We start from the raw sequence: 21,249 nt of genomic DNA, 5'->3' as shown, positions 1-21,249 counted from the left end.
AAAACAGCTTTAGCCAACCAGTGATATGGCTTAAACCTGCTACTTTGATGAAGAATAATCTCAGTAGCCACTGCATTGCTTACCATGAAATGTTGAACAGGCATTCGTGTTCCCTTGATGTTAAAGGGTACTGACTTTGATGATCCACTGACCATTCTGTTATTGCACAAGCATAAGGTGCATAAGGTTTGTAGTTTTGAGCGTGTTTACTTGACAGCTTTTGGATGGATTGTCAATAAATTTGGTTCAGTTTTTCATGTTGCCCACAGGATAAATGATATTGACCTCAGTGAACCCTTGATTTTGCTGGTATTTTGCTCATGTGAGAATGCTAACATACTAAATAAAGAGAATGAACATGGCAAATATTATACCTGCAAAACAGCAGCATGTTAGCATTGCCATTGAACATAGTATATTAACAGATCAAAGAACTGCTGCAGTGAGCTGCTAGCACTCAGTCTTCTTGTGTTATGTGCCTCCACGGTGAAAAGCATAACATTTGAGGTTCTTAAAGCTTTGAAAAAATTAAGAACTTCAGTGACTTACTGATAAATATATTACTCAAATGAAATACAAATAATTAGTGATAATTTTGATAAAATAATAATCCTTTTTAATCATAGGATTAAAAAATATTTATTGATGGAACCCCTTTGAGGATGAGATGGTCTCAAGAGGTTTACAGTATCCTAGGGAATACATCTGTGACAATTTGAGACCATTAAGACAGTTGGTAAAACAAAACAAGCTGTTTGAATATTTTATCAAAGGCTTTATGAAAAATGGGGGAAAAAAAGCTAATTGTTAGATTAATGTATAGTGGAAAATAATTGTTAGTTCTAACCCTAAAACTTATATTAAAAAAAACATGAATTTCCCTCCCAAAAAGTGTGGCACTCAACAGATCTCACTGTTGGCCGTTTTCAAAGGGACTACTTCTTTGATATAAAGTAGTTCCCAAGAAAACTATTCATTTCAAAGTTTCAGGACACGGATTCTGCAAAGGCACACTGCTGTTAAATTTTTCACACAAAGTTTGCAATGCTTTGAGGCTACCGAGCTGAATATTTCAAAACCTGGGCGTATTAAACCTAAACTAGCTGCATGGTTAAATACCACAAGGGGTAGGTGAGACTTCAGTATGGATCCTTTAACCTATTTAATATTGTTGCTCATGATGCCAGGAAAACACTTTGGACAGGTGACCAGATTATTGCAAAATTTACACAGAAATTCATATATATATATATATATATATATTCATATTTTCAGTTCACTGACCTGTATGTCATTCATCCACATTGGAGGAAACTGTTCATTAAAACTTTATCTGTAGAGATTTATTTCTCTCTTTAAAGTCAATATTATAACCTCTAAGAAATAATCCCACACTTCATTATGTAAATGTTTTTACTGTAACTCACCAACAGATGGCCCCCCTACACTACCATATAATATACAATAATATATAAGAATGTGTCTCCTCCTCACCCTCTGCCGTTCTCAGCATCTCTGTAATCTTCAATGGCTAAGCGGAGCTTCCGACGGTGCATTAAACTGCTGACACCTAAACCCAGCTCCAGGTCTTCATCCGTTAGTCCCAGTAAAACCTGCAAAATGTCAGAGGGGACCGGTTACAAAAATGACTCAGTCTAGGTGTCCAAACGATTCACAATAACAGTTTAAATAATGCATGCGGAAGAGTGTATCTGCTTCATGTAAGTGGCGCTACCCTACCTTGCCACTCTTTACATTTTCTGAGCAGGTGCGGATGTACATGGGCATCGCCATGACAACCTCCAGCCAGGCCTGCACAGTGCCTGCCCTCCACTGAGACATGTGAGTTGACCTGGCCAGCTCCACCTGCTGGAGGCGGTCCAGCTGGTCCTCCGACCCGTCTGAGAGGCTGAGGCGGGTGGGACTGGAGAGGCTATCTGAGTCTGAGTGGGTGGGTGAGAGGGTGGGGGTATACATATGGGTGATGTAGTTGAGGTTGTGAGTGAAGGCAGAGGTGGCAGTGGGTAGAGTGAGCAATGAAAAAGAAAAACGTTAATGCATTGCAAACCAAAAGAAAAAAGAAAAATTCTGTTCGATGTAAAACCATCCCAGCGAGGGAAGGAAATGAACATGCTTTTAATAACAACATGATAAGCTTTGGCTGCATGACAACAAGCCAAGTGTGCCAGTTATGCTGTAAACAAAGTTGAAGATTTTATAAACAAGCTCCTCACTTAAGAAGTCCATTAAAGCGGCAGCTGTGTGAGCTGTTGAATTACCATGACTCATCTGTCTAAATTAGTTTGAACAAACAGCTCTCTGAAAAACAAAAAACAAACTGCAATTAGGAACTGCATGTGATATTTTGATGCATTATCACATCTACCTCACATTATTATAATTTATTGTGGGTAAATTCTGCTTCGAAATTGTAACGTGCACTATAAGTGCTCCCTGATTTATTCTCTCTAGTTTTGCAATACTTACCTGTTACGTCACTAAGTTGATCCAAACATTTCCTGTTTACATTTTTCTTGATATTTCATGTCTGGAGGAGCAACCAGGCCAAGAAAATATTGGCCAGGAACACAGTTCACTTGGTTTAATTTCGGCAGGTCACTGTCCCCACCAGCAGGAGGCAACATAGTAACAGTTTCGGACTCAGCAGTTGTTAAAGCATCATGTAATGCTTACGGTTATTCAGCTCAAGAGTATGCTCAACTGTGCCTGTGCAACAACAATTCATATTTTGCTGTGTGAAAGTCACCTGTCTCATCTAATACTTTCTGAAAACCTTCTACATTACCAGCAGCCTTCAGATTATAGCTCGCTGAACACGAGCTCTGGCCATCAAGACTAAAACTATAAGGACTCCTGTGAAGCCAATGAGCCTTTGATAAAAGCCTCCAGTTCCCTCATAATGGACAGAGCAGAATCTCTGTCCTTCTAATTGGTCAATACAATCTTAACATCCACTCTATTATTTTGAGGAAAAATAAAAGAATGATGCTGTCTAACTAAATCATTCACTTTCAAATTTTGCCTTGGGGATTCAACTTCAAAATAGAGCTACAACTAAATCGACAGGTTCTCCGCTTTCTTTGTGTTTCTGTCACTTTCTATATCTCATTTCCAGCAAACAGCAGCTGGAAGCCCAACTTTTTTGACAAGCTTTACTGAACCGCTGTGTGTTTGCTCAACAAGAGATTCATGACTTCATGGTCAAATAAACAGATTTTTTTTATTAAACTTGCCTTCAATGATTCATCTCAAGCTGGATGCTTTTATGTGCCCTCCTAAGAGCGATGCATAAACCGACGGTGCACTTCGAAGTGCCCTTCTGAGAGCAATTCATATTACACTGAATAAATCGGCTCCTGTCCATATACAAGTCCTGTTTTTCACTCCAGAGAGAGAGAGTCCTAACAAAGAAGACCTACTGAAAGCGGAGTGGGTCAGAAGAACATCTCAGCTACGGAGTCTTGTTACTGTAGAGAGTTCAGTATCGTTTTTCTGAGGCCGTGAGTGTTTAGTGTCTTTTGGAAAAACCTTAATGGCTTGTTTATACAGCACTTTACATTATTCTGAAGACACTGTTTCATTAAAACTACAAATCCTTGAACGGGCCCCTTCAGTAGCTTGTGTAATGGACCTTATGGCAACAATACAGCAACATTTCTGATGTGAAGACTGTAAGAAAAATAAATATCTTTAAAAATAATATTATTTGCTGTCTTGTGAGTGTTAGATAAAGAGTTCGATAAGGTGCTCGTCTGTCCAATAAATATGAAGGTCTGTTTCCAGCCTTGGTGCTAAATTAATGAGCTCACTATAGCTTGAAATGTATTTAAAGAATATTAAAGGAATAATTTCACATTTTGGTAAATAGGCTTATTCACTTTCTTGCTGAGCAACAGATGAGAAAATTGATACCAATCACAAGGTAAATATGAAGCTACAGCCAGCCTTGTTCCAGTCTATGCTAAGCTAACCACGCCTGCCTGTGGCTTCATACTTAGCATGTATGAGAAGTGTAGCAACTGTTGGAAGAAAAAACAAACAAGTTAATTTTCCATAAAGGACTAACTATTCTTTTACGTGCAGATATTTGATAAATGAGAGTAATAGTAAAGTTTACGCTGAGCTAAGTTGTACATCAGAGAAAGTTCCAGGCAGACGCTGCAGTTCAGATGGATGTTGTTGGAGTATATAAGAAAAAAAAACACTTGGTGTTGCCCTCGAAAGAATATTTATGCGGTAGCACTCAATAGTTTTCTGGAGAACTAAATTCAACTTGAAGAAGTGCTAAACTCAAAGGTCATTTTGTGACCTTGTTGGAGAGTTAGAAGGCATCTGCGAACACAGTTTGCAACCCAGCACAAGGCATTTTTAAAGCAGCTGGAGGCGGTGTACCTCGGTCCTACTGAGTCTGATTGATTGCTTCTTGGGTCGCGTCACTGTGTTGAGAGTCCGATGGAGTTCAGACAGGAGGGGTCAGTGTTAGAGGTCAGGGGTCAAATCAAGGCAGAACATTATTGGCACCATGTGCTGACACATATGAGGTCTGTTCCAACAATCTGACATGGCTTCATCTCCCCTCTCACCTCTGGTTTTTAAATTTTTTTTTTTTTTTTATCAGATTATCCAGTATAATTCAAGAGGAAGAAAAGCTTTCCGCAGTGAGGGAGAAGTTCAATTCGGGAGAGAGAGGAAAAGAGGCCATTCGGGCGCTTTTGGGATGCAGTCCGCTCACAGATGGACTTGCAGGGCTGAGGGAAGCTAACGCATATGTTAAAAATGGCAGCCCCCCCAGCATAAAGGGACGAATCAGGATTAGAGTCACAACAAATGAACACTTACACACACACATACAGACATTGACACAGGCAAAGAGAGGACAGCCACATGGAAATTCATCGGTATTTATTTTATTTTAAAATAATCTTATTTTTCTCATTTAGTTCTTTTGAGTGTAACTTTGTTGCCATGCCTTTGAAAGTTTGCTACTATCCACTTCTAAACATCTCAGGGCTTCAGAATAGAAGTCCTCCACTGAGGCCTACATCTTTGACTTTAAATAAAACTCTTCATAATAATAGTAATTTTCATTTCTGTATTGTTTTCTCATTTACAAAAAGTAAAGTATTTGTGGTAAATAAAAAATAAACAAAGAGACTGTGGCTCAAAACATGAAATGATACAATGTTTTTTCATTTGATATGTTGTTTCCTCATCAGTAGAGGACCATAAAAGTTGTTTAAATGACAAAATAAAAGCCAGGAGTTTCTTACATTTCTTTGAATGTTGAATAAAATAAATGGGTAGAGCTGTTGTTCCTATACATACAATTAAATACATGATGACTTATCTTTGAATTACCTTTGTGATTTACCTCCAAGTCCAATATCTGTACGCACAAATGTAGGCTGAGCTAAATCTCCTCACTGTTTACATGGACGCCCTTTTGACAAGCGCTGTGGTTAAATACAGCTCCGATGTAATGTGGGACTCTATAGTGTTTCAGGTGAGGCCAACAAATACCCAGTGTTAGTTTAATATCAGGGAGAGAAAAGATTTCCTGAGGGGGCAGTGCAGACTCCGACTCAATCCAATGAAAGGATAAAAATAATCCATCGTCTGTAGACATTCTTTTGCTTGAAGAAATGCTATTAACCTTTAGCGCAGAGTTAATTGCTTTTTTTCAGAGATGGCTTGAACTCGGCATGGGAAATTTTAGTGAGTTCAAAGGGTCGTGGGAGAAGGTATGCATTTGCCTGATTAGCATGCTTAAACCATGATTTTTAACCTACAGATTTGGCACTCAGTAATGTCATATAGTGATAGTTTAAGGTCTGTACCTGCTCCTGGTTATCTGTTAAAATGGCTTTAATTCCAGAGGTCTGGAAAAGCCTTGACCATCAGTCTAACAGCTAATATTGGAAGAATAATTGTTGTTTCTGTGAACACCTCTTTTATTTTAATAGGATTTCTTATTTCAGGCTTAAATTTCCCAGAATCATTTTACAGCCAGCATCTTTTTAGAGTATTAATATACCGATACCTCGAGCAACTGTAAGATCCTAAAGACAGGAAATGCCACAGAGCCTCGAGAAAAGGTGAAATAGATTCAAAGTATAGATCTGGGTTTTCTTTGCGACTCTTGACTTTTAGGTGGAGATGAAAACTGAACTATGTTTCATTCGGGATGTTAAGCTGTTAAACATCAATCAGAGCACTTTCTGAATAAAAGAGAGTCAAGGTTGCAGATCTAATAAATCACTTCATTTAAATGGAGGAAATCATGAATGAACATCATGAAATCAGTAACTGACCTCTCTTTTTTTTTCTTTCTTCTTTTTAAACACAGTTTATCACCTTCTCGACAACAAACCCAGGGAAAGATGTTTCTCTTTAGTAGGGTTTTCTTCAGCATGCATTTGGGGGACTGGGGCTATGTGCATGCACATCACACATGTACCTTCAGCATGTATCTTCTATCTGAGCAGATAGAAAACACATTTCTTACATTTCCTGTTTGGCTTCATGGCGCTGGAACGAACCGTTCTGCATAGAAAGTTCATTCCTCTCTTAGCAGCTTCTTTGAAGTCTCTGTAAGTAAACATCAAGGATTGCCTCTGCAAGGCTTTTTTTTTTTTTGCGGTCGAGGGATGTGTTCCCCAACAACCGTATTGGTGATGGATTTGAGGAGTCTGCATGTTGCCTACAGGAAACTGTTCTCATCATGACAGTGTGAGAGGGGGGTGGGGGGTGGGGGGAGGGATGGACCAAGCAGGACAATAAACAGGGAGGAGTTTAGGTTAAAAGGTTGTGTGAGGAGGGGGAGTACATGTCAAAAATAACAAAAGGCATTCAGGACAAGGAGACGTTTACACGCACAAAGTGCACATCAACTGTTGTTATTTACAAGTACAGCAGTCCTTCAAGTTTCCAGTTGAGTGAAAACAAAAAGTCAAAATGTAAAGAACAATTAAAAGATCCAATAACACAGCTGTTTTTTGGAGGGCAGATACAATAGAACATGTCCACATTGTTGCTGTGTTACACTCTGCACGCTATTTACAGGACTGTACATACATACTGGTGCAATTTGCTCGTTAAGGTTCACACTTCAGCGAAGCAAGACGCGCCTCCGGCTTCTGACATGGCCTCTGACCATGGGCGACACACACATGCACGCGCTCTCACACGCATACAGTACGCATGCATGTGAGGCTACACAGGCACACATACGTTATTTTATCTGTACACACTGACATCGAACTCACACCCATCCTCTCACGCATGCGCACTTCAACACAATGTTGTCCTCTGATAATTGCCACAGAGGCTCTCCAGGTGGTTCACTTGGACGTGTGTGCTTTACCAGTCTGCATCCTCCTCTATGTAATAATCAGGTGTTGAAGTACCATCAAACAAACCGGGGTCGAGGGACTTGCGCTGCTTTCCCCGGGCGAAGACGCGCGACAGAGAGCCCAACCCCATCTTTTCTTTCTTCTTCTTACGCTTCGCCTCCTCCAGATCTTCTAGGGACTAAAGGAAGAAAGAAAGAAAGAGAGAGAGAGAGAGAGGAGGGAGTGAAGAAGAATATGAAGAGATGGGCAGAGGAACAGAGAGGTGCAAGAGCAGAGAAGTCAGTGAAGGGGTGCAGAGTGGGCGATAAAGACCAGAAGATAAAAATCACAGCACAAAAAGGGAAATCACACTTGACATGCTGCAAGGCATGCACTTATTCAAGAGTCACAACTGGTTTTCACATAAATCCAAGTCACTGCTGCAGAGTGAGTACACAACAGGCTGCGTGGGGCGAACATGAATTCAGCCAGAAAACAATGGTGGAAGGAAACGACAGCGGCCAGGCGGCGGGACAGTCGGCAGTTACAGCAGAGGAGGTGATTACTTGGGAGGGATGTGGTGGGCAGCTCTTACATTGCAGAGGGAGTGAGTCCGATGGCGCGGCGAGTTGATGTCGCTGGGTGTGGATGACCGGTCTCCCTCCACAGCAGAGGCATCGGAGATGATGGAGGGCTGACGCGAATGGCACGGGCTCACCCGCACGGCGGCCACTAAACGGGGTGAGAGGGAGAAGAGAAAAGGCTTGTGTCTTTCTTCGGTGTTTGAGCACCAAAAAGTAGCGAACAGGGAAAATCGGATTCTTCTTGATTACTGCATGACACCCTGCAAATGGAATTTTTCTTTAAAAGTCCACAACCAAAAGCCTGAAATTATTTGCAATCAGCTGCAGTTGCTAAGCAACAGGGACAACAGCTTCACAGAGGTTGAGAGACTGTGTGAGACTGATACATACAGTACAACCAACTGCATAGCAATTTGGGGTTCATGACTGCTCACACGTTTCCTGCGTTTTTGGTGTTGGTCTGCTTCGTTCTCCGGATGCCCCCAATTAGTTCAGCATCCTGTGAAGCTGTAGCTGGCCTTTAAAGCAGGGAGCACTGGGATGGACTCTGGTGGCTGCCAGGTTAATGTAGCCAGGTTAATGTATGTAGAGCTTTCTCTTTAAGGTAGTAGAAGGTGCTTGTTTGTCCACTTTGGTTAAATGTAGTTTTATCTATTTTGTCAAAGTTGAGGATGAACCTCTTGGCTGGAAGCTTCTGTGTGGCACTTTTCAGTATTTTTCTATTATAACTTGAATAATGCTTCAGATATCTGGAATTTATTTGGCTTTTAAAGTACATGTTGCTCAAATAAAGGGCATGGTACCGACTCTGTGTGCAGACATTGCCTGCTGAAATCACTGTTGAGTGTTGCAACAGGAGATGCAGTTTCTCTTCCTTTTCCTGAGGTGTGTGTCAGTCAAATGGTACAGCTACAGTGGTAAAGTTGTGAGGGGACTGAGAAGTAGAAATAGAGGCTAAGAAATAAAGCGTCACAAAATCAGGTGACAAAAAGCTGAAAGTGGCAACAGGAAATGTGAAAAATAAAGAAAATAAAGAATTTCCCTTACAAACATGGTCGAGTTATTACTTGGATTCCATTTTCTTACATTTAACCACAAACATATCTTTACACTCAACTGATCCTTAGCTGCCACCATCATCACATAGAGAGGAAACATTTGGTTGCAGCAACGACAAATGGAAGCCGTAAAGCCAAAAATATCTTCACTTTAACTGCTACATGAAGCGCATGACATGTCACAACTGGAACGTCATCGGTGGCCAACAACGTGGTCAGACTGAGCAGATGGTAGTGAATGCGTGTGAAGCAGCTTCACATGAGCATGCAGAGGGTAGATGGCGGTAAAACAAGCCTCGCGGCAGGCAGTTCATGTCCGGGATGTTATCGGTGTTCATGTCGAGGCCTACCTTGTCTGTCAGTAGGATGCCCCGTGTGGACATAGAGGGTCTGCTGACTCTGCCTGATGGCAGCGGTCAGGGGAAGATCAGCCTGCATCACCCACTCCTGGTTGTTGCCATTGACGACCGCCTCCGTGGGCATGACCATTGAGTGACGCTTGGGCACGTCCTTGGTCAGTGTAGCTAGTGACTGTTTGGCCTTCAGAATGTAAACAGACAGATGTGATCAGTCAGAGAGGAAACCAAGCACGAGCAACAGTCCGTGGCAGAAGTCTTCATTTTATTTCACTCATTTATGAATGAGCTGCTATTTTTCTTTCACCATTATTGTTTTTGCATTTGCTGTGTTTGTGTGTGTGTGTGCGCGCACATATACATGTCGAGTTGTGTCCAGAACTGTACTGACTTCTCCCCTGGGCTCCTCATGTGTCTCATGAAAAATGCAGCTGTATTCTTGTTCTCTTGTGTTATGTGAAATCTCTCGCTACCACTCCGCTGACAAGAAAAATGGACAGAATATCTGGAGGAGGTGTTTATTGCTGTTTGATGCCATGGGGATTGAAGTGTCGGGGGCTGGTGGGGTGTAAAAAACCCGAGAAACTGGAAATAATTAAGCTTTTCTCTAACTTTGATGAATACATTTGCTCGGCGGTGCCTTTTAGCAGGAGCAACAATGAGCTGCTGCAGCCTTGGAGGAATTATTTGTGCATGTTTATTTTGTGTCAGAAAGAAGCTTTTTTTTCCATCTTTGTGTCTACAGTTTCTGATTAGCCTTAACGTGTTGATATTTTACAAATGATTGGTATTTTGTTTGTGCACATCTTATCATCATGCCAAGCGACGGCAGGCTGCAAATCACCAGCACAATCAACTTTACTGCAATCATCTCAACCTACGAGCAGTCAAACGCTTATCAATCACAGTCTTTGACATGCAAAACAGAATACAATCACAAGTCTTCGGGGGTAACCATTAGTTGTCAGAATACTGATGTATTTCCCCCGCCCCCAAGCATCTCAATGTTCAATTAGACCTCGAACACATTCAGATCAATCACAGTGGGAGTCTGTGGGATCACTCGTGTTAGGATCACTGGGATCAATCAGGGTGGGCTGAGAGGGTTAGTCAAAAAAAGACGTGCATCTGAGGGAGAGGCTTTCCAAAACGACAATTGGGTCACAAGTGGGAGAGATTTCCAGGGAGTGGGAAGGGCAAGAGAGGTCGGATTTTAAAGCTGGGGTCCCGTCTTACCGCCATGAACCTAGGAGAGTAGTCCCTGTCCACAAGCCGCTCAAACACCCGGAACTCCATTCTCTGATTGACACAGTTACTCATCTGGGGGGTTGGAGACATGACGGAGGGCTATACTGTACATTCAAAGGCTTTCCATGGTTTGATTATATGTAATACACCCAAAACTATATGCAGAGAGTCCCTTATTTCCCTTGTTTACACTTTTTATTGGTGAGCACATTTTACACATAAATCAATTTGAGAAATCATTAGTTATGAAATCATATTTTAAATATGGAGAATATAAAATTCAAAGAAGAGGCTGACCCTCCACCGGTCTGCTTGTCTGTCTCACCATGGCCAGCTCAGCCTCCAGCTCCTTGATGCGGTTCTCTTTGAGGTCGAGCTGCGAGCGCAGCGTCCCCGTGTGCTCCGTGGCCTCCTTGGTCTGCCGCCGAAGGTCCCACTTCTCTCTCTCCAGGAGGTCTTTCTCCTTGGCCAGCGCCTTCACTGCATCCTCGCTCTCCTGGTGAACACACACATCCTGATGGATCGGTTCACAAATCGAGCGTAGCTAAACAGAATGAGTCAGACGTGCAAAAAAGTGGCACTCGTGTTGTTGTGAGTGATTTTGAATTCAAATGTAGTTTTTGCCTGTTAGGGATGAAACAGTTTTTCTGCTTGTGTGTTGTATCGGCCTCCTCAGACCTGCTGTAGATGTCACGAGACGTTCTTTTGCTGAACATTTCATTTTAATGTAAAATACGACAGGTATACAGAGAAGCTAACAGATATCACCATGAAACTTCTCCAGATGATTACTTATATTAAGACAATACATTTTTGTAGTCCAAGTATTCCGAAATTTTGTTTTTTAATAAGGGAATGAGGAATTAAATGATTCAAAATTTGCATACATTTCGAGAAGAGAAATCTGATTAAAAAAATTATTGTTGAATTTTGTAAACATTAAAATCAAAATGTTTTTACAGAGGGATTTCAGGTTATGCCCTCTTTTCACTCCATAAATCAGAAAATAATGTCAAGAACCATAAATTCTTTTATTTTTACTATCCTTTCAGAAACACAATGATTTATTTTGAATGCTGTAAAAACAAACACCTTTGTAAAGACCTTCAGAGTAAAGAAAGGAAAACAGCTGGGAAGCTTGGTGTGTCTAAGTGCTGCTGAAGTGGAGATTTCTGGCTCAGAGTATGAGAAAAAACTCATTTTGAGACGGCTTTTAAAGATGCAAAATAAAAGCGATGGGTTTTTTGCATACTCTGAGCCAGAAATCTCAACTTCAGCAGCGCTTACACACTTACAACAATGCTTTCCTGTCTATATACAGAAGTTTTTTTTACTGAAGGGATTGTTAATATTTCTTTCATAGCCTGATAACTCTTGTGAACTCGACAGATGCAAATACACAAATGGCAGTAAAATAAACACTTAACTGTGTCTTTTGGATGTTTTCTTTCCACCAGTCTGGGAGAAGACATATTATAGAAGCTAAATAGTGCAAAATTGACCAGTGTGTGAACATTTTAAATATTTGCCTGCAGTATGTCACTCATGTCAAGAGAAGCTTCTAATTTGTAGTAATGTAAATTTCCTCAGTCACTTAGGTCACATGTGCGGGGAGGGTAACCATTTGTCCTTTCAATTACAGTAGATTAGTACATGTATACACTATACACATCAATTAAAAACTCTTATCCATAGTGTAAGTACTCACTGATTACCAAAACCAGTTCGGAACAAAGCCTAATTTTGATAGGCTGTAAAGTGGCTTGGACACAGATGATGTTTTCACATCAGATATTTTTGGTGCATCCAGCCACAAAAGAAAGGCTTCTGTATGCACGTTTGTGTGCATGCATCTGTGTGTTGCTGTACAGCCTACAGTAAGACCACTGTTGTGCCATACTTTTCTGTGCTGCTCATAGTTGCGTATGAAGTCACGGAGCTGCTCCTCCCGGCTCTCCAGTGTGGCATAAAGCTGCTGCATCTGGTTCACCAGGTCTGCTTTCTCTGCCTTCAAACGCTTACGGTCCGACTTCATGGCTGCCGGAAGGAGAGGAAAAAGAGAGAGTGGGGTGTTAGTGAACATCAGAGACCTACCAACATTTAGTTGTGTGTACATTTACATGTAGAGGGGAAGGAGGTGTCATGAATGCCCACAAAGGAAATTATCGATACACATAAATGTGAAAATAAAAGTGAAATTACTTTACAAGGGGCACATACAGTCCTTCTAAAGGTCTGTTTACGGGGTTTCAGGTGATTCAAGTATTTATTATTTTTGAGACTAGACACCACAGCGACACATAAGCCCCTTTTCCACTGCCGTTACTGTTTCCACTCGATTCTGGTAACAGTAACTTTTCTGGATTTTGTTTTCCATTACGGACCCACTCAAAGTGGCATAGCGACGCTGCACGAAACTGCTGTGTCGTCATCTTCATCGCGCCACACACACTCGCGAGATCCTTTCATTGGCAACCAAACTAAGGAACATCTGCATCTCCTCAACAGACCACGGTGTGATTTTGCAGGTTGCCATTAATCGAGTAGTCCACTGTGTAAAAAACAGGCGGTCACTCGTGGCTTGGCTAGTTTAAAATAGCGGGTTTGTGAAGGATGACCTACTTCGTGATTGTGATGATTATCTCTGACCAATCAGTGGTCATCGTCTCAGCTCGCTTAGAGCCCAGATGGACAGTACCAGGTACCATCCACAACTTTTGCCCAGTGGAAAAACAAAAGAAGTGAGAAGAGTCAAGCAAGCCGGTACTGGCAGTACACAAGAGGCGATACATGAAGAATCTGTAATAATGCCAATCCTTCTAGAGGCAAGTAATCTGGGCATGTGCTGTCCACACTGTAGCTGTTTCTGTATGCATTATAACTAAATTATTAATCTCCTTCAGACATGAAGCGTGCGAGTAAAAACATTACATACACCTGCTGCTCTAATACGGCGTGACTCCATGTCGATAAAGAGGTGAATCACACTCGAACCCTCCTGTCAATCTTCTCTCTGCTGCTGCTTCATTAGAGGCTGAGTCTCTCTTTTCATCTATCTCTCCTCCACACACTCTCTCTCTCTAATCCTCTGGCAACTCACCCACGCATCGTGATAAAGAATATGGTTTCGCAGTGGTTATTCACAGAAGCTCTAATTTTCTCAAAGTCTCCTGTTCCCTTCTTCTGCAACTGCCTCCTCTCCTGCTTTCTCTTGATCTGCTCTACCTCTTCACGCAATGTTTTTGTTTAAAGCCGAGTTTCCCTCCAGCTACCTTTCAAAACAGACAATATAGGATTTATTTATATTTGATGCATTCACACTGTGTCTGTCCACCTTTGTCTGCTTCACTTTGACATCTATTTCCTTACAGCACAGCAGCTCTGACTTTTGGACATTTCATAACATCACGTGGTTTCCTGCTTGCTATCATGCATTCACCTTTCTTTTTTCCTCCATCTCTTCCCCCCTCTGAGCCAGCTGTGTGTCATTAATTAACTTATATCACAGCCTGGTTAATTGTGTGACATTCACAAGTGGCGTCTGGGGATCATGCTCAGGCAACTTGAATGGAAGTGTCGTTTTACAAGGGCAGATTCACCCTCTTATTTCCTCTCTTTTTATCTGTCACCCTTTCTTTTTATATCTCTTCCTTTCACCCGTTCTTAAATGTGCAATCCCCAAGTCCAAGGAATACGCAGGCCGCATTAACTGGCGAATGAAGACAAAACCCATCCCTCACTGACCAAGAGAAACAGGAAACCACCCAGCACCTGCCTCAGGAAGTGAAATCAAAGCCGTCTTTGAGATGAGCCAAAAAAACCTCTGCTGCTTCCTCTCATCCTGCACCTGTGACCGCTTGGCAACAGCAACCCTCCTGGTGTTGGAGGCAAGAAAGCCCTCACTGTGACTCCGTGAAAGGATCCATTCACAGCCACAAATCATGTTAGCGCTGTTACTTACCATTTATAACATATGTATGAACACTTTAAGATGAACAAAGATGGCCCTGGGGCTCAATGCCGTCACGTTACACTGAAGAATGTAGGAGAGATAGGTAAGCACTCGCATGTCTCCTCCTGGTGACAGCCATATTAATGACCAAGAATACTCTGTGGTGCCGTCCAAGCCTCCAAGAATTATTACCAGATGAAACAAGCAGGCAGCCACCTGGGAACCATACAGAGTGGAGGCTAATGTGTGTGTGGAGCTGGAGGAGGATGATGACTTGGAGAGGAAGCAGTTTAATGGACTTTTTATGGAGAAATGATTCGTATCTGTGCGAGCACCTGTCTTATTTTTGGCCGTGCATTCGAACACTACAGTAAGATCCCAAACTTAGAAGTCACCAATGAAGATCTGTTATATTTTGATAAAATAAAATTTCTTTGCAAATAAATAATTTCAGTGAGAAGTTAAATTTCCGAATATCTTAGTATTTAGTTTCCTTCTTTTTTCCTTAATGAAAGCAGCACTCGAGCTGCATGGACTCCAGACATTTGTGTAAGACGTTTGTGTTATCCCAAAATATTCTGACAATGTCACGTCAAAGATCTTCTTGTGATGTCAGGAATATTTGGCTTTTTCAGTCTTCAAGTGCCCCATAAATATTCAATGGAGTTGAGATCAGGTGACTGTGGATGAAAGTCCATGACAGTCAGCACCCCTTGGTCTTCTTTGGTCTTCAAATAGTTATTTCAAAGCTTTGAGGTGTGTTTGGGCTCATTATCCTACTGCAGTATGAATCCTTCTCCCCAAACATGAAAAACCAGAGGGTGGAGCAAATCTCTAAAGAACGGAGGGATACTTCTGTTTATTCGGGGTGGAGTCAATTCGGTGATTCAGATGTCCGACTCTAGAGTAGCAAAACTGAATGCTTCAATGTGGGTTTTATACACTGCAGTATCATCCTCTGTCCTGTTAGTCTCCTTACATACACACTTCTGTTACTGACATCAAATTTCAGACTTGAGTTCAGCATTTTTCTTTCCCAGATGTATGTCTTAGCCCAGCCCAGGTGTTTGTCCTTGTTTCCCTTTCTGAGAAGTGGCTTACAAACACTCGCCTGGTGTTACCGGACCTTAGTTCGCTGTTTAAATCTATGGGTCTGGTTAGGCTCCATAGTCATTTGCAGTTGTTACATCTTAGTGGGCACGGGCCTGGGGTTGATTTGGAAATGACAAGAGTAGCTTTAACCAATAGGGAGACTCTACCACTGCTGCAATGTAAACACTCGACTTCAACGTCATCGTACTTACCCAACAACACGGATCGCTTAATGATCTGTGCTTCACAGTGGCTGAGCAAACATGAATGCACGCTGCGTTTCCAGACTACAATCTCAGTGAGGAAACTGAAGCTGTGAGCAATAATCTGGCGGCTGTATCTGATGAAGTTGCCTTTTTTATGCCTCAGTGAACAAAGCTTGATCTTCTGATGGTGTGGTTACTTTTGGTCTGCCTCATTGTGCTTTGAATAAAACTGATTCAGCTTCCACAAAGTGTTTTAGAGAGCCATGCACTGCCTCTTTAGAAACCTTCGGTCTATTCATGATTTGATGCTGATAATGACCCTCTTTACTTAGAATAATAATCTGACTTTTGACACTTTGATGTATTTCTGATGCCACGTTTCCAACTATCAGAGTCAACTCAGTAAGTAATATTGTGCTGAAAACTTTGTGCTGAATATTTCTTCATTTTACATTGACTATTTCCAGGTTTACCTGAAAATATGACAGATTTTCAATGTGGTCTCAGACTTGTGGTCCCCTGTATTTTGGGTACTTTTTATTATATTGAGGTTTTGTCTTTGTCTCAAATGTGAATCAGTGGTTGTCTTTGTTGTCAAACTGTGTGAGCCTCCATACAAATACAGATATTAAAAGCTAGACCAGCCTGTGTGAGCAGAAAATATGCAGATCGGGACTTTTGCAAATTAAACATTCACCACCAAAAGTCCAGGCTACTGTCCCCACTGTGCGGTATTAAAAACAACACCACCTGCCCGTATCACGCTCTCCTGAAACATTCTTTAAAATCTGTATAAGTGTTTTTTAGCTCACCACACAAAGGCTCTTCTGCTACCAAAGCCCTTGTGCTCATAAGTAGTTTAATGTGAACATCTACCACTGCAGTGTGCTAAAAGCCTTTGTCTGCTCAGCACCTCTATGATGCTTCGCTACTGGAGGACTTAATGAATGAGCCAACTCATTAGTTACCAAACAGAACCAACGGATTCCTCAGGGAGTTCACTCCAGTATTCAAAATAACTTAAAGCACTGGTTCTTAACCTTTTTTAGGAGTGCGACCCCCTTGTGACGATGAAATATTTGGAGTTTGTTAAGCTTGTTCTCAACAATTAGTTGAAATTAGCATAATGAACACTGCGTGGCTGTGTAAAACTACTGGTTTAGTGGTGAAGAGGGGACATTGTTGCTTTCTTACTGATAGTTAAATGTAAAGATTGATACAATTCTGATATCTGTAAGATAGGAAAAGCAGCTGTGACTCTGGAAAATTACAATCAGTATTTTGATTTGAGGGGAGATGAGGTGGTTACCATCCACCTTGTTAGGTAAAATGATCAAAATGCATCCCCATTGTTAACTTGCCATTCCTCCTCTTCATCCTGTGCAGCAGCAACGAGAGCGCAGGAGTAGAGGGGTTGTTTAGCAGAATATGTTAATCTAGTCTGCCTGATTCATTGATCCTTCATCTGACTGAGGTTTGTGACCATTAGCATCCACAGCTGACAAATAACTGTGTATTGATGAATATCACTGTATTTATAAATGCTCCCATTGGACCATCCACCCTGTTAAAACAAATAACAAATCATCTATACTGATTACCATGTACCATATGTTGAAATGATTAAACAAATGGGATAAAGCAATGAGTTTTACAGACAGGTGATGTAGCTTCATATGTATTGTAGTGTACAGATAATGAGATTGGTATCAGTGTCTAAAGTAAATGGTAAATTGTCTGTACTTACATAGAACTCTCTCACCTTAGTGGTCTCAATGTGTGCTTTAGATTTGACCTCTCGTTCACTAATTCACACACTAATGGAGACAGGCTGCCATGCAAGTTGCTGGCCTGCCATCAGAAGCAACTTGTGGTTCAGTGTCTTGCTCAAAGACACTGCGGCATGTGGACAGGAGGAACCAGAGATTGAACCACCGAGTTTATGGTTAGTGGACAACCCTATATACCATCTTATATGCATAAACATCAAAATGTCAAATTAAGCCTTTGAATAAATAAACTTATGGGTAAATGAAAGCTAAATCCATAGAGAGGAATATTGATAGACATTATAGCACATACAAGGATGAATCAATAAATTCAGAGACTGCTCCAGTTGCGCACGAATGATGTGCAGCACCGTGACGGGCACGAAGCAGAAGGACGGTATAATCCTAATGAGTAAGTGTTTGCAAACTTTGTCTCTTCAAAATCAGCACCCAAGAGACTTGAACTTATTGATCCACCCTCGTACTAGATATACAGTAGATATGGACAAACAGTTCATGAGAGGATTTACACATATTTGTGTGGAGTAGTTGTCTAATTAACGTTGTTTTGTGTTTTGGTCATTGCTTTGAGTGTACTCTTTATTGTGCTGCTTCCACTGAGCAGTATCAGTACGGTCGTTAAGGAATGTTGCAGTCATTGTTTGTGATTGCCATCTTGTCTCTCCCTGATCATGTTTGGACAGAAAATGAGTCGGTTATTCTGCAGAGACGATTCTTGTATTCTCCCACTGTGTAAACATGTCACCAGAAGAATCCCTTCTGTAAATGACTTCATGTAAGTGAATTCATGCTGCTGTTTGTGAAGAAGTAAACTACAAACTTATTACATCTACCACTCAAGCCTATAGGGGGCTGTTGTTTGATACTCAAAGGTAAAATTTTTGGCAAACTACCAACTTAAAACACTATGAATACATTATTATACTGAATATTATGAGGTTAAATAGTTTTCTTGTGGATAATAATGTGTCATATAAGTTGCAGGTAAAGACCTTCTGATCATCTTGATTGTGAGGAGTCAAAAATCAACCTCAGTCATCTTGTTTGCTGCTTGTCTTTATTACTGTTACGCTTTTCCATCCCACACACCGCTTCCCTCTGATTGAACACCAGCCCTCATTATCTGTTGGGCCCCATCTATTAGGGCACAAATACAACACGATTCCAGCCTGCATTTCAGCTGAATGCCACTTCCTGCCTTTCTATTTTCAGCTCAATCTAACAATCACTTTATCACTTGGTCTCTCACTGAAGAGGATTTCTACATGGATAAATATATGACAAGAGAGTGTGCTGACAATACAGGGGACTCAAATCCATGGAATCCAAAGCATATGATATTTTCATGCATTTCAATGAGTTTAATATAGGGCTTCAGCAAAGACTGCTATCTAAGCAAGTTCAGCCTACCTGCCACGACAGAATCACAATGACACACTTATCAAAACCCCCTCGGAAATTGACGTTCTCCACGTTAATGAGAAACCGCTCCTCTCTGACACTCCTCCATATAACTTCAGTCCTAAAGAGAAAGGACAGGCTTTTAGTCAGCTCTTAACATAATTATTTTGGGAGAGAACAAAAGAGACACTGGCTCATTGGAGGGAGTCCATTGTTCACGGTTTGGGGTTTTAAATCTGCCAGCTGAATAATGGAGTAGGAGCCTCAGAGCAGTGCCGGTGCATTCACCTCCTCACTTCCTCCGTGAAAACAAACTCACGGGTTGGACGAGGTTCATATCTGCACTGCTACTATTCAATAATCCTTATCTTAGAGCAGGGTATGTTAGTACTCTATCAGACTTCTTTGCAATCATTGCGACACTTAAACATGCTGATTTAAGTTAATTAATGCTTTAATTACAAACTTCAGCAAGGACATTTGACTCTTGGATGTATGCACAAATTATAAGTTAGCCATTTAAAACACATTTAATATTTAGTCCAAATAGATGATGTAGAAAAAGTCTGTGTGTGTGTGTGTGTGTCCAAGCTATATTTACACATTAGGGAATCAAGGGGAGAATCATCTCCCATCACAGTGTTGCTCACCTCTCGGTCATCATTGAATCCAAAACTCAATCAGCTGCTTCTATAATGAATGATTAGGCTGAGTCTTATTGTTGTTTGGAGGAAGGTAGATTCTGATTGGCAAACCATCTTTTCATGTAACTGAGGATGAGTAGATGACTACGATACCCCTGATCACCACTAGGGGCCACTGTGATCCAAACATGTGCTCTCACTTATACCCATCCAATTTGAATAGCTTCAGGTGCAAACTGAACAGCAACACTGTCCTCATTACCTACGATGATAAAGAGTCTCTCTCTTTAAACTTTTATTTGTTTAAAAGTAAAAGACACCAAAAACTGCAACTAATTTAATGGTATCAGGTTATCAGGTTAAGTAGCTTGATGATATTTGGCAGCACTGAGTGTGTGTGTGCTTGAGTCTTTGTATGTGTGTGTTGGTGTTTATATGCCTAGTGAGGGAAGAGGCCTTGTAGTCAAGGACAGAGCTGCTTTCTGAGTACAGTGTAGCGTGAAATGACACTAAACAGAGCAGGCAGACTGTGCTTTGATGATACATAGCTGTCTTCTGCTTTCATAGGAGCTCTGGATTGAATGGGAGTCCCTTACTGATAGTAATTATCCAAAGCTGAAATAACTAATTAAAAACAGCAGCCAGGGCCAACTATACTTTGAAAAATTCATTAAACAAAACTTTGATGAGAAAGTCTGAATGAGAGTCGTGTAAACTTGTAAACACCTTTTGAGAACTGGTAATAGCATTAAGCCAGATGGGGTTTAGTTTCTCGTTGTACCTCCACTTTAAGATGAATAAGACTGTATCAGTTCAGTGTCATTTGTGCTCTTTAAGGTATGAAATGCAGCTTGTGGGTTAGACTGAGTGTCCATGGGCATCATAACAAAAGCTGCATTTGTAAGAGGTTGGAAATCACCGAGTTACAATTACAGTGCTCACAGGTCAAAGTGTGGTTCACAGTGGGAGTGACGTGCCAGCATGACACCAAACAAAGGCAGAGGTGGAAACAAAGGAAGAGACAGAAGAATAACTGGTGAGAAAACAGGCTAAAAAGTGGTGTGTTCACCATTTTGTATTCATAAGCACCAGAAAATCAGAATGCAATTTAGCCACAAACCATCTGGACCGAGGTAGGAGTGGCAACACAGTTTCTGTGAACCGTTCCAAAAGTAAACAGGTATTATCTTGAGTGGCAGAGAGCAAAGGAGGGAATGATGCATTTCTTTCACGCTACTTCATCACTTGTGCCTTTTTTTCCAACCAGAGCAGAACCACAATAAAATAAAGAAAGACTTAAAAAAAAAAAACCCACAAAGCTACTCTGCTTCACAATAATTGTTGGGAGTACTTCAATAAAAACTCCCAGGGTGCTTAAGTTCTCCAAACATTGCTCTCATTCTTCTGGGAAAAACACTTTGCTGGAGCATCTGGTGGGATGTTCACAATATGCCAGCCTTGTGAAAACTGGGGGAAATCAAATAGAGTCAACATCTCGCCTCCAATCAATTGGCAGCACACAGAAATTGCTGTAGTTAATGAGGTATTCTCAAGAACATTTGCTTT

General features: G+C 41.2%; 1 protein-coding gene across 9 annotated transcripts in view; it reads right to left on the bottom strand.

Moving 5' to 3' along the window:
• Nucleotides 1-21,249, bottom strand: part of kazna (kazrin, periplakin interacting protein a) — a 192,380-nt gene that overhangs the window by 3,259 nt on the left and 167,872 nt on the right. For 3 of the 9 annotated variants that reach the window (XM_069689098.1, XM_069689100.1, XM_069689104.1), the window contains 8 exons: nucleotides 12,499-12,635; nucleotides 10,924-11,094; nucleotides 10,587-10,670; nucleotides 9,345-9,534; nucleotides 7,948-8,084; nucleotides 7,428-7,551; nucleotides 1,741-1,943; nucleotides 1,495-1,613 (listed from right to left, as the gene is read on the bottom strand). In XM_069689098.1, the coding sequence (XP_069545199.1) occupies nucleotides 1,495-1,613; nucleotides 1,741-1,943; nucleotides 7,428-7,551; nucleotides 7,948-8,084; nucleotides 9,345-9,534; nucleotides 10,587-10,670; nucleotides 10,924-11,094; nucleotides 12,499-12,635 (1,165 nt within the window). The other 6 variants (XM_069689101.1, XM_069689102.1, XM_069689103.1 and 3 more) reach the window with 6 other exon arrangements.

The sequence above is a fragment of the Brachyistius frenatus genome, unplaced genomic scaffold, assembly GCF_029030835.1.
Source record: "Brachyistius frenatus isolate BFR_SWC_R1_liver_20210118 unplaced genomic scaffold, ASM2903083v1 Contig_6, whole genome shotgun sequence".
NCBI classification, from domain to species: domain Eukaryota; kingdom Metazoa; phylum Chordata; class Actinopteri; family Embiotocidae; genus Brachyistius; species Brachyistius frenatus.
The sequence above is the reverse complement of the archived record's forward strand: the minus strand, read 5'-3'. Positions and strand labels throughout refer to the sequence as shown.